We start from the raw sequence: 14,097 nt of genomic DNA, 5'->3' as shown, positions 1-14,097 counted from the left end.
TCATGTGCTTTTGTTTATATATATTATTGCCCTACTGTATTTTGCCCAGGAGACAAAGCACTACCTTGTGGTTGTGAATACAGATCTTGTGGCCTAAGATAATTAAACTTTCTAAGTCTCACATTTCCTTGTTTTGGTAAAATGAGGACAGTAATATTACGTATCTCCTAGTATTATAATGAACGTAAAGTGCTGGACTCTGAAGCTGGCACATTGCAAGCGTTCAGTGAATGTCAGCTGTTATTAGCAGCGAATACAGGTTTGTAGGTTTAAATAAAAGTCATTGACTGGGCTGGGCTCACTCTTGGTTCTGTTTGCTTCTTCCTTCAGCCCTGCTCTTCGCTGAGAGGGAGTCCAGGTGATGACAGCCATGACCCCGAAAGCCTGGTACCAGGTGAGCCATGAATCCCTCGGGTCAGCCTTCGAAAGATCTGATTTGAAGGAAATGGGGGATGAGAAGGGGTGATTCTGGCAAAAGTGTTAAAGCCAAAGCAGCAGGAAGGCCCCTGTTAATCCCACCTCACCTCCACCCCACTCCACCCCATTCCCACCCCCCACTGGTACTGGATGCTGAGGAGAGAGAGCTGATGGTGACGACTGAGCAGCCGGAGACTCCAGGGCCCAGGAAGCGATGGCTGGAGAGAGTGTCCTGGGAAGCAGGACAGCCTCCTGCGCTGTGAGCATTTCTGCTGAGCTAGTGGGTCCCCACTTTCAGTAGCTCCCTCCACAGAGGGATCTGTGAGAATGAGGGGCTTGGGCTGGTGATGTGGGCATCCAGTATTCAGTAGGGTGATCAAGATCAGCAAAGTCACAAGGTTCTTAGGCAGAGGGGGCAGAGGGACGGCAGGAGGAAGACAGGAAGAAAGGGGGCCTGTACCACTTATCCTTCAAAAAGAGTGGAATTTGGGGGCTCAGGATCAATGAGGGAAAGAGCTTGTCCTGGAAGGCACAGAAATGTCTTTCTCAAGAGTCAGTTCTTACAGTTAAGGGAGGCAGCATGTTGCAATATGAAATTTGGTACTAGATGACAGGAAATTTAATTTTAATTAGATTTTCCATCAGCCCTCAGTGGCATTGTGGCATTGAGCGAGTCACTTGTGCCTCAGTTGACTTCATCGGTCAGATGGCAGCAATACAATTCATGCCCAGGTGAGGGAGAATTTCCCTCTTATTACTGCTTTTGCAGCATCCCAATAATTTTGATAGGATGTACTTTCATTCTCATTTGTTTCTATGTATCTTTGGATCTCTCCTCTTATTTCTTCTTTGACCTAGTCGCCCTTTAAAAACATGTTTAATTTTGACCTAGTCGTACTTTAAAAACATGTTGTTTAATCTCCACTTATTTGTGGTTTTTCCTGCTTTCTTTTTGCAGTTGATATTCAATTTAAAGTCTTGTGATCAGAGAATAACATGCTTGGTATGATTTCAATCTTCTTAAATTTGCTGAGGCTAGTTTTATGTCCCAATAGATGCATCTCTTGGAGGCAGCATTTGGTTGGGTTTTATTTTTTGATCCAATCTGCTACTCTGTGCCTTTTTATTGGTGAGTTCAGTCCATTTACATTTAGGGTGATTTTGATATATGAGGATTTCCTGTCATTCTATCTTTTTTTTATTTTTTTTTATTTGATGGTATATATTAAATATTATAATATCATACATTAATGAAATACCATTCTATTTATTTTTCATTATCAAGTCTTAAATATGTCACATATACCCTCTCCAACCCAGTTAGCAAAAGAGGTGGATAATAAATTCTGACAGTCAAGTGTTTTTGTGAAATACAGTAAATAAGTGAAAAGAGACATTCGTATTTATATACAATTGTATAAATCATCTTTCCTTTGGTACCACTGTTATATATCCTCGTTTTATGAAATAAACCTGTAGGAGAGGTAAGGCTCAGAAATAACATATTTAGACATAAAACATAAAATGTTAATAAAGGAAACTAAAGCTTGCTTCTTCCCTCTGTTGGAAATGGCACACAACTCTTAAATATTTGCACTAGTTTCATTCAGAAAAACCCACCACTCCATACAGGCCACATTGGAGGAGAGCATGGTGCCTTATCCACAAGTGCTAAGTGACTTTTGACTGACAGTATAGTGCAATTTCATCTTCAGTACTAAAATGTAACAACTCAAAATGTAATTCTTGTTAGCAATGTGTCAACAATACCATTACAAATACAAAAAGTAGTATATTAGTTTTAAGTTTCTGTCATTCAAGACAAAAATTCAATAGCAAATCAGATGTTATAGTATTATGTATTTCAAAAAAGATAAGAAAGCCATGAACTTGGTCATTTAGTACAATACAGATTTTTTTCTTTCTTTTAAGAGCATTAAGACAAGTATAGATAAATTTCATTTAAATGTAATACTAATATCTTTTCTTCTTCTTACACTTTTGGAACTTTTGACTATATTCACTTCCTCTTTTGTTTTCTGTACTACTATCACTATCACTGGTTTGTTTTTGCCTCTTTCGTTTATTCATCTGATAAAGGTCAGGGTCACGTGGTTGTTGGTGAGTCCATTCATAGGAGCTGGGTCCAGCCTCTAGATTTGGAACACGATTTAGTGAAGGAGACACAGATGTGCTATTAGGAAGTGGTGCTGTCATCTCACAGTAAGGAAGCTGCAGTGCTGGGTTATACGCATGCCACATCCTTTGAAAGCAAAAGTATTCTTGAGGTAAAGCTGCATTATTAGTTGGAAAGAACTGCATGGGAAAGGAAGATCTGCCCACGACTTCTTCATTTCTGTAGCTGTGTGAATTTATCTTAACACAGCTCTCAAAACTTTGGTTAGCTGGTTCAGAAGAGCGAGAACTCCCAAATCGATACTGCACATTAATTGGTCTTCCATATAAACGAATTCCATTCAGCAAAGCTATGGCATAAGACACCGATTCTGGATGTTTAAAGCAGACAAATCCAAAAGACTTCGGCTTTCCGTCTTTGTCTTTGCATATAGTCACTTTGGTTAATGGCCCAGCCTATAAGAAACTGAAGGAACAGCTCGTAAAGGATCTCTTCGAGTACACGGGCCTCTAAATTCCCCACAAACACCGTTCTGTCGGCCTCCTCCTGAGCAAGGAACATTCCTCTAGTCTCGGCCAGAGGACGAAGATGTCGAGACCCCGCCCTCCTCCGCTTTACTGCGAGTCATTCTATCTTTTGTTTTCTGGTGGCTCAGTGTCTCCATTGTTTTTTTGCCTTTTTGTTGCTGTATTATTTTGGTGTGGTGGTATTCTATGATTTTTCCTTCTGTTTCTTCTTTTTTTATGTTATATATCTCAGTTCTGGATTTTTTTATTTTTATTTTTTTCGAGTGGTTACCATTAAGTTTATGTAAAAGAAAGTTTCATATATGCAATAGTCCTTTTTCTTCAGCAAGCTTCTTATCTCTATTCCCCTTTGCAGGTTCAGACTTTTACTCTCTCCCCTTTTATGTTTTTGTTGTCACAAGTTGTCCCTACTTATGCTGTGAGTTGATTTCTGAGTTGCAGTAGCAAGTTGTCTTTTTCTTCTTTTAAAATGTTTTTTCCTTCTTTACCCTTTATGTTACGTTTAAGTGTATACTGCCCTATTTTGTGTAGGGATTGCCATTTCCTGCTTCTATCTATCTGTTTATAATACTGCTCATGGTTTTGTATTCTTTTGATTTTTTTGTTTCAGGTCAAATAGCCTCCTTCAGTATTTCTTATAATGCAGGTCATGTGTTAGAAAATTCCCTCAGCTTCTGTATGTCTGGAAAGGTCTTTATTCCTCCTTCATATCTAAGGACATCTTTGCTGAACATATTATGCTTGGCTCATAATTTCTCTCTTTCAATAGTTTGAATATTTGATTCCACTCCCTCCTTGCTTATAGAGTTTCTGCTGAAAGATCTGATGGGCTTTCCTTTGTAGGTTACTGTCTTCTTTTCCCTGGCTGCCTTGAGAATTCTTTCTTTGTCATTAATTTTTGAAAGCTTCAGTACAATGTGCCTTGGAGAAGACCTGTTGGGATTGAGGTAATTAAGTGTTCTTTTTGCTTCTTGGATTTGAGGATCCAGTTCTTTCCACAAGTTTGGGAAGTTCTTGTCAAGTATTTGAATATACTCTCTGTTCCCTTCTCCCTTTCTTCTCCTTCTGGTATACTCCTTATTTTTATGTTGCTCTTTCTGATGGGATCAGAAAGTTTTTGTAGAGTTCTTTCATTTGTTTTAACTCTCAAGTCTCTCTCTTCCATCTGTGTCATTACTAGATTTCTATCTTCGATGTCACTAATTTTTGGCTCCATCTCGTCAGCTCTATTACCTAAGCTGGCTGTTTCATTCATTCTTCATTTCTTTTATTGAGTTTTTCATCTCCAGGGTATCTATTTGGTTCTTTTTATTAAATTTAAATCTCTTCGCTAAAATGTTCATTCTGTTCTTTGGTTGTGTTTCTGAGTTCAGTAAACTGCCTAGCTGTGTTTTCTTGCATCATGTTGAGTTTTTTCAGAACTGCACTCTTGAATTCTCTGTCATTTAATTCACATATTTCCATGTCTTTAAGTTTTTTGACATTTTCTGGAGAGTTTTCATTTTCTCTCTGAGCTGCCTTGTTACCTTGGTTATTCATGGCAATTAGTGAATTATTATTTCTCTTCCTGGGCATCTGCAGGAGTGGGTTCTGCAGCAGGTTGATATAAAGAGGTCTTTCTTTGGCTTTCCAGTAGGTGTTGCTGGAATGTTTTATTTTCTGTCCCGCTGCAGCCTTTTATTTTCTCTCACACTGTAGCGTTTTATTTTCTCTTGTACTGTTCCGGCTTCTCACGCAATGGGGGGTTCCTGGAAGGTGGGCTTCCCCTCTTTGAGCAGGTTGCCTGGGTCTCAGGGCACTCCCGCCGTGGGAGGATGTGGAAAGTGATAGAGTTCTGAGCTTCTGAAATCCCAATGCTGCCCCTGTAGCCTGATGCAGAGCCTATATGTCTCAGTGGCTCTGCTTTCCCCTGCAGGGATCCTTCCAGAAAGGGGTGGGCTGTGAGAGGTGGCTGGTGTGTTTGTGGCTCTGAGCAGTGGCGACTACCAGCCCATGGCTGTCTTGCCCATAAAGTTCCTTCCCTTCACCGGAATTAGTTTCTCCTTGTACTGAGCAGTTCATATGAGTTAGAAGGAGCCAATTTAGGGAGGGAGATGAGTTCAGAATTGGACTGGAGCTCAGACACATCAGGTACATAACTGGCATGAGTCTGTGGCTGCGGGACCGTCCCTGCAGTTCTCACAGCTGTTGGTATTCTGTTCTTTAATCTGACACTGCTATTGTTTCTTCTGGAGCCCTCTTCTAACACTGGGAGCGTGGGAGTAGGGGGAGCTCTGGGAGGGTGGGGGGAAGGCGGCCAGGCTCCGTGTCTTTGTTTTCGGCCTGGCAGTGAGAGTTTAAACCACCATTCTCACCCTTCTGTATCCAGTCTTTGCTCTGAGGTCTCTGCTTTGAGTACTGGGTTCAGCCATATTATATGCTGATCCCTCGGGCAGGACTGCGGGCCACAGAGGGTTCACCTGCAGCCTGAATTCTTCCCTTTCCCAGGACTGCAGTGAGCTCCATCCACATCCTGCGGCCTGCATCCCAGGTCTCTGCACTTCCCCTTCCCTCCTCCCCTGCTCGCCTGATTTGCCCACCTTCGGGCCATTCTAGGCACAGATCTCTGAGATGTGCTTGTGGGTTGCTCAGGGAACCTTTTGTTGAATTATAGCTGTTCAATTTGTTTTAACTTCCAGGGGAGATTTCAAGAAGCCCTCCATTTCTGTGACCTGTTTTTAGATTTCTGAGTCATTATTGAGTCTTTATTCTCCCTTGTCACCTTGTCCATTCAATCCAAGTCCTGTTGTCCCCGCGCAGTGCCCACTTGGCCCTCCTTTGATGGCTCTCCTGATTTCGTCTTCCCCCTCCTGAGACACGGTCAGTGGAGCCTCCCAGCTATTTCTGTTGTCTCCTGTCGTGGGCCTTCCTGTCATCTGACACTTGTTGCCTGTAGACCTGAGGCTCAGGATCTTGCATTTAAGTTTGTTGATGGTGAGACATCCAAGTGCGTTAACCCACAGAGTTGAAGTCACGTTGACATTTTACGCAGCTCATTCTATGTGCTGGATAGAAGATGGATTTTGATTGGATTGCCTTGAATATATAGATCAATTTGGGGAGAATTGACATCTTAACAATATTGAGTTTTTCAGTCAACCAACACAGTATCTCTTTCCATTTATTAGGTATTTTTTCATTTCTTTTGTCATTATTTTGTTGTTTTTAGCATGCATATCTTGGACATATTTTGTTAGAGTTAGACCTAAGTATTTCATGCTTTTGTAAATGGCACTATTTTTTAAATTGTGTCATAGGAAATTTTATTGTTGGAACAATAAATCCAAAAATTGATTTGTTTTTGTACCTTGACTTTAATTCTGTGACATTGCTAAACTCACTTGTTAGTTCTAAATTTTGTAGATTCTTTGGGATGTTCTATGTAGACATTCATGTCCTCTGCAAATAGTAGCAGCTTTATTCCTTCCTTTCCAACCTGTATGCCTTTTATTTCTTTTGCTGGCCTTCTTGTACTTGCTAGGACTCCCAGTATGATGTTGAGTAGTACCTGCCTTTTTCCCAATCTTGGAGGGAAGGCATTCTGTTACTATTAAGTATGTTTTCAGCTGAAGGAAATAATCCCATCAAATCCTATATCAATATAGCTACTGCAACAAAACATTTAGTTTAACTGTAAATTTTTTAGCAGCCAAGGCAAAAATGAGTTTGGGTATGAAACTTAAGTGCCATTATAACGTCAATCCATTCGTGGTAGGCTTTTCAGAGAGCTGGGAGAGAAGTGGATATTTCCCCCACCATTTTCAAGTCAGGAATAGCAGCAAATATGCTAAGATCATATGATTTTACATTACTCATAGATCATGCAAGGGTTAGAGGGTGAGCTGGATACTCAGGCCGTGAGGTAAATAGGAGAGAAGGTGGCTTCCAATGGAATCTAAGGAGTGGCCAAGGCTTTAAAATAATTATGTTTGATGGTAGAGATCATAATGGACGTGAATCTGGGTATACATTTTCTTAGACGTGGTACAATAGACCAGCACCAATTAGCTATTATTTATTAATGCTGAAGACTCACAGGGAGACTGTCTAGGCAAGTGGGTGTGGAAATTACTCACTAGCCATTGAAGCAAAAAGAGGCTATCAGGATGCCTAGGCTTTTCCCCATTCACAATGTCCTAAGGACATTGGATGATATTCTTGGTCAGGGAAACCCAGATTGCAAAATCCTAAGATGAATTTATTTCTAAATATAAAAAAAACAGAGCAATCTGTACTCCTGATTCATAAAAAATGTGACTATGCAGGACATAGGCGTTGTTATTTAGCTCCTAATGCTCCCCATGAATCACATACTACAATAATGTCCACCTGCTACAGTAATCTAGATATAATTTCTAAGTGATTTGAAGAAAAAAACATTTTCAGAAAAATCAATAAAATATGGAGAAACAGGCACTTAAATTCAACCCTTGCCAGGAGGCATCTGCTAATGCTGACTATGGCCAGGGTTGAAGGGCAGTGCAGTATGTAGTTTCTTTCACGTGCTTTAAAATACAACTCAAATCACACTGCTTCTCTGCTTGAAGTGGTATTCACCAGGGATAATTGAAACATTTCTCCTCACTGGGATAATCTGTGTTTTTTGTTGAGCGCTTGTGCAGATTAAAAGTATAGCATCACCTTCCCTCAGCAAAATACAAAAACATCAAGCTCTGCCCAAGTCTTGCTGCTAAATAAACAGATAGGTTTCCATCATTCTAAAGACTAATAAAATCACCAACAGTAAAAACTCATTTTTTTTGTTTTATATTCAGATTTAATGGACATTTATATGATGTAAACATCCAGACTAAGCAAGTCTATAGCTTCAGAAAATAAATTAGTGGTTGTCTAGGATTGGGGGAGGGCCTGAATTGGGGGAGTGAACGCATTAATTTTTTTTGTTGCTGCTGTAATAAATTGCCACAAAGAGTAGCTTAAAACAACACAAACTTATTATCTTCCAGTTCTAGAGGTTATAAGTCCAAAATGTGTTTCACTCAGCCAAATTCAAAGTGTTGGCTAAGGACAGAATCTGTTTCCTTGCCTTTTCCAGCTTCTAGAGGCCACCCACTTGCTTGGTACATGGGCTCCTTCTTCTAGCTTCAAAACCAACAATATTGGGACAAGTTTATCTCATGCTGTCATCTCTGTCGTTCTCTTCCAATTAACCTCCTCCACTTTTAAGGACGCTTCTGATTACATTGGGCCCACGTGCATAATCCAGGAAAATCTGCTATTTTAATTTCAGCTGATTAGCAACCTTAATTCTATCTGCAGCCTCAATTCCTCTTTGACATGTAACCTAAGGTACTCACAGGTTCCAGAGATTAGGACATAAACATCTTGGAGGGGAACATTATTTTGTATATCACAAGGATAATGGGGAGAGAGTGTTGATGGTTATGGGGCTTCTTTCTGGATTGATGAAAATGTTCTAAAATTGATTGTGGTGATGGTTGCACAATTCTTTGAATATACCCATAACTACTAAATTGTGCACTTTAAATAAATGTTTACATTGTATGGGATGTGAATTATATTTTAATAAAGCGTGTGTGTGTGTGTGTGTGTGTGTGTTAGTCAGTGTTTCTACAACTGAATTCTGTAATCTTCCTGCCTGAAACTGGCTCCTCTTCCTGAATTTCTCATCTTAGTTAATGACTTTCATCTATCAGGGCATCCAAGCTACTCCTATACAGCTATCATAGGTTGCTTCTTCTCATAACTCATTCATTTTTTTAATGTCCACTGTTTTCACTTCCTAAATAGTTCTTTAATGCATCCCTTCTCAGTCCTGATCTTTCTTAATGTAAATGAAACTTTACCTCCAAGGAAGACAACTGTTTTTGTCCAACGACCTCTTTTGCAGTGTAAGGATACCTGTGCACCCCTCCAAAACCAATTATATTAAAATACAAATAAATAGTTTAAAAAATAAATTTGTAGTGCATTAATATATGAGGTGTGATAAAAAAATATGGTGCATGTTTTAAATTTAAAAAATTATTATACTAAAAGACACATTGCCGTTAATCCCCCTCAAAATACTACCCCTCGCTTTGAACATACTTATTCCATCATTCTTGCCACTTTCCGAAGCAGTTCTGGAAGTCCTCTTTCGTGAGTGTCATTACTTCATCCTCTATCATGACAGTGTTTCATGTCACACATCGCTTCTGGTACGGTAACTTCTGTCAAATAAAAACATTACAGTGTGTTCTCATCCACCTTATTCACCGGATCTGGCACCGTTTGACTTCTGGCTCTTCCCCAAAGTCAAAATGATCACGAAAGGTAAATGTTGTGAATCGATTCAGGACACGGAGGCAGTCACAACAACACAACTAAACACACTCACAAAAGAGGACTTCCAGAACTGCTTCAGAAAGTGGCAAAGACAATGGGATAAGTGTGTTTGAAGCGAGGGGGAGTAGTTTGAAGGGGAATTAATGGCAATGTGTCTTTTACTGTAATTTTTTTTTTTAAAGATTTTATTGGGGAAGGGGAACAGGACTTTTTATTGGGGAACAGTGTGTACTTCCAGGACTTTTTCCAAGTCAAGTTGTTGTCCTTTCAATCTTAGCAGTGGAGGGTGCTATTCAGCTTCAAGTTGTTGTCCTTTTAGTCTTAGTTGTGGAGGGCGCAGCTCAGCTCCTGGTGCAGTTGCTGTTGCTAGTTGCCGGGGGCGGAGCCCACCATCCATTGTGGGACTCCAGGAGTCCAACCCGCAACCTTGAGAGCCCACTGGCCCATGTGGGAATCGAACTGACAGCCTTTGGAGTTAGGAGCACGGAGCTCTAACCGCCTGAGCCACCGGGCCAGCCCTGTAATATTTTTTTAATTTAAATATTTGCCATATTTTTTAATCACGTCTAATATGTGCATCTTTACCAATGTGATGAAGTGAAAATAGCTACAGGTGAGCCTAATAACGATTATAATTTTGAATTAGTGAGAATAGCCCATATTTTGAGATTATCTGCATCAACTGTATGTAATGTGACATGAAAATATCTGATTCCTGTTGGTGACAAAATTACTGCTGATACTACTGTAGTTTGTCGCCAACACATAACTAAAGGAAATGCTCAATTTCGGTTAGAGATTAGCGAAAACAATGATAAACTTTCTCTCCTATTCAAGATCTCTGAGGATCCCAGGTTAAAAAGCACCGCACTGGGGGCAAAGACTACAACCACTGAGCGGTGCGCTCCGGGGTCCTAGAGAGGAAGCACGTGAGGCTTGGGCGACGCGGCCTCTGTGACGCCCGTCCGGTCACGCCGCATTTTGCTCTTTTCGTGAGGTGAGTGTTGAGGTTTGTCGCCTCAGGGTCCTTGCTAGGAGCGTATTCTTTGTCCGTTGTCCCTGCTGCCGGGGTGGAGGGAGTTGGAGGCCATCTGCGGGCCAATCCAGCCCTCCCTCGGGTGCCTTCGTTGGCCCCATCCCGGGCGGCTTCTTTGGGGGGAAATGGAGGCGGTGGATGGAAAGGAGACGACACAGCCAAAAAGCCCTTCTGCTCGTTGGGCCAACAACTACTTATCGAGCAGCTAAATGCGGGTTCGCTGTTCTCGGCTCCCCGATGCAGCAATGAATGAGGCAGGGCGTGGGTCCCGACTTCTGAGAGCTTTCGGTTTAATGGGAAAGTTAATTAATGGGAAAGTTAATTAATCAAATCTGATCATTTCACCCCTCCTGCTCGTAACCGGGTAGCTGTGGCCTGTTGCTTTTAGGTCTAAGACCGAGGCACCATGGGCAAGGCCCTGCACGCATTGGTCTCTTGCAACTTCGGCCTCGTTTTGCACTCCCCTTGGTTCTACAGTTTTCTTGGCCTATCACTTCTAGAACATGCTCTTGCACTTGCTGTCACTTTTTTAAAGATTTTCCTTTTAATCTAGTTAATTCCTATTGATTCTTATCATTTAGAATAGATTCTCACTGGCACTAGTCACAATTGTGATCTTAAAGTTATTTATGAGAATATTGGATTAATGTGTGTCTTTAGTCTAGGCCAAGCTCAATGACAAGATGGATCACACCTTTTTTTCTCTCTCTCCTGTATTTCACACTTGGCCTGAAATAAGTATATGATAAATGTTTGTTGAATGATAAAAGCACAAATCAATATATAATCTCAAACTGGGTGACATATACAGGAAAGGGAATACTGTGCTAGTGGAAAGTGTAACATGGGGACCTGACCTGGTCTGTAGAGCATGATCTGAAGAATGAGTTGGCATTACCTAGGTGAAGAGCGTCAGGCTGCTGGAGAGTGTTTCAGGCAGAGAGTATCAATTACAAAGTTTCTAAGGTTGGGGAAGAGTGGTTCATACAGAGGCAGTAACAGGTACAAAGGTCCTGAATTAGCATAGTAAAGAAAACTGAAAAAAATGCCAGAGTGGCTAAATTAAGGAGAAGGGTGAGGGTGCTACAAGATAAGGCTAGCAGGAAATTACAGCATGCAATGAGTTGCTGTGGGGAAGATGCTGGCCTTTGGTAGCATGTGACTGCTTAAGAATACAAAGTGTCTGTAGAGGATGATATAATTAAAGTAATAACCCAGACGTTTTGGCATTTTGAGGTGGCCTTTCAGGGTCCTTTGTGGTTATCACTGGGTCCTAGAATGGAATGATTAGCAAAAAAGATGCCTGCCCCAAGGTCCAGGAAAAGGAAGACTTACTGAGATTCTTTCGGAATTTTCTTGGCTACTCTTATCTATTCTTCCATATTAACCTTAGAATCACTTTATCAGGTTCTAAGAGAAATCCTATTGAATTGTGATTGCAAGCAATTTAATGTAGTTATTGAAAGCATGGCCTTTGCAGTTGTGCAGCTGGGGGGATATAAAGTACAGCACTGGGAATATATGCTGTAAGTAAGTATTGTAATAACTATGTATGGTGTCAGAAGGGTACTAGACTTATGGGGTGATCACTTCGTAAGTTATACAGAGGTTGCCAAAAAAATGTACACACATTTTAAGAAAGGATAAAACTGTATTAAAATCATGCTGATGGTAACCACTTTGAGTACTTGTAATTGCAGAAGTCAAACGTGACATACTCATCTTTTGTTATTGGTATTATTGAGTATTACAGTTTTAATAGTTTTTTCCTTTCTTAAAATATGTATACATTTTTTTGGCCCCCTCTGCATAAATGTCTAATCACTATGTTGTACATCTAAAACTAATATATTGTATGTCGACTGTAATTTAAAAATAAAAAAAAGCATAGCCTTTGGAATCTGGCAGATTTGGCTTGGGATCCAAGTTCATCCATACACAAACTGAGTGACCTTGTTAGAGAAAATGATTCTCTTAGCCTTGTTTTTTCATTTGGGGAAAAGAAAAGGTTTACAGGCTTATTGTGGGGACTGGATGAGAGGATTTGTATTTTTCATTCAAAAACATGTTATTTCTTTCTCCTTTTTTTTAACCTTATATGTTTCCCAGTAAAATTTTATTTTTAAAAATGAATGGGTTTCCTCTTGTTAGATTTTGCTTCTAATTTGTTGGTGTCTTTTGCTTGTTTTGCTCTTTACTCATGTTCCCCCAGTACTCATGTCCTACCAAGGACAGTGGGGATTATAGGCTCTGCTGCCCGAGGGCAAGTTTCTTACTTACCCTTTCAGAATCTGTGTCCTTAGAATTCAAACTTCATGTTATGGTGTGGATTAAAAGGAAATACTCATATACCACTCACTCAGTGGGCATTTAGTAAATGATTGTTGCTATTATTATTGGCAGGTATGTTGGTTTAAAGGAGAGCCTTTGACTGAGCCAGGATTAGTCACTCTTTGCTTCTTCCCTCAGCCACTGCCCTTCACTGAGAGGAATCCCAGGTGATGGCAGCCATGGCCCTGAAAGCCTGGCACCAGGTAAGGTTTGAGGTAGAGTGAACACACATTGGGGACTGACTGAGCACTGGGGCAGTGAAGGGAGAATAAGTAGGTCCTGAGATGCCTCCTGTGAGTGCGTGTCTGGACATATTGAAGCTAATTGTCCACTTGTAGGTGTAACAGTAAAAGACAGAGTATTGACAGAAACAAAGAAATTTTGCTCTAGGAAGGTTAATTAATGAGAGACTCTCCAGGGTTTTCGATAATGTTTTTATCATGTTTTATAACAGTAAATTTTATGTTCAAATGGAAGTTCTTCTGGTAGTGAGAGAAGTTCCAGATTTTGGGTTGTAGAAATAGTCATTTAATGGTCTAACACCCAGTTCTTTCACCTTTTCTCATTAGCCATTCCTAATTGGACCCCTCCCTCATGCTGTCCCCTGTGTCCCACACTGTGGCCCCGAGTCAGAGAATTGGCTCTGGGGCAACAGGAACCTCTTGTTTTAGGAGATGGTGACCTTCGAAGATGTGGCTGTGTATTTAACCCAGGCAGAATGGGCTATCCTTTCTTCCACACAGAGGGCCCTTTACAGAAGTGTGATGCTGGAGAATTATGGGAACTTGACATCACTGGGTAAGGTCACTTTCCTCCTCGGACTCAGATCTACGCTTTCCCACTTCCTTCCTTCTTTTTTCCTTACAGGCCAGGGGTGCAGTGTGGAGAGGGAGGTGTTGTGTGTGGTATCCTTTACTGCATGGCCCCAGGGCTGAGGTCAAATGACCCACTCAGAGGTTGTTAGGTAGGGAGAGGCTTTGGGTCATTCATTTGTTCCTAATGTAGGGAATTGCTGTCCCCTAATAAGAATATATCCCATTCTCAGAGGGGCTCTGCACAGTAAGGATTAAGTAGTTTCTGTTGCCAGAGCCAAGTTCTCAGCTTGTTGCTATCCTCGCATTGTCTAGGGAAAGGTGTGACCCCTTTCCTACGTTTGTACATGTCTTGCAGGGTCTCACTAACTTACTACTCTTAAGTAGGAAGAGGTCACAAATGCTCAGATCCCCCTCCTCCTCTTCCTTTTCTTCCTCCTCCTCCTCCTTTTTTTATATTAAATATTATTTTATATTAATTTCGGGTGT

The 14,097-nt window shown here is 40.8% G+C and overlaps 1 protein-coding gene and 1 pseudogene across 8 annotated transcripts in view; one reads left to right on the top strand and one right to left on the bottom strand.

Annotated features, from left to right (window-relative positions):
* Positions 1 to 14,097, top strand: part of LOC109461305 (uncharacterized) — an 81,326-nt gene that overhangs the window by 53,164 nt on the left and 14,065 nt on the right. For 6 of the 8 annotated variants that reach the window (XM_074314616.1, XM_074314611.1, XM_074314612.1 and 3 more), the window contains 4 exons: positions 331 to 394; positions 10,267 to 10,426; positions 12,935 to 12,999; positions 13,468 to 13,594. In XM_074314616.1, the coding sequence (XP_074170717.1) occupies positions 12,967 to 12,999; positions 13,468 to 13,594 (160 nt within the window). In that variant the 5' untranslated portion in view covers positions 331 to 394; positions 10,267 to 10,426; positions 12,935 to 12,966. Of the gene's footprint in view, positions 1 to 330; positions 395 to 10,266; positions 10,427 to 12,868; positions 13,000 to 13,467; positions 13,595 to 14,097 lie in introns of all 8 variants that reach the window. The other 2 variants (XM_074314615.1, XM_074314614.1) reach the window with 2 other exon arrangements.
* On the bottom strand, positions 1,641 to 3,130 carry LOC141567681 (splicing regulator RBM11 pseudogene; annotated as a pseudogene).

Source organism: Rhinolophus sinicus, linkage group LG11 (assembly GCF_036562045.2).
Source record: "Rhinolophus sinicus isolate RSC01 linkage group LG11, ASM3656204v1, whole genome shotgun sequence".
Lineage (NCBI taxonomy): Eukaryota > Metazoa > Chordata > Mammalia > Chiroptera > Rhinolophidae > Rhinolophus > Rhinolophus sinicus.
Note: the sequence above shows the minus strand (reverse complement) of the source record. Positions and strands in the feature narration are given on the sequence as shown.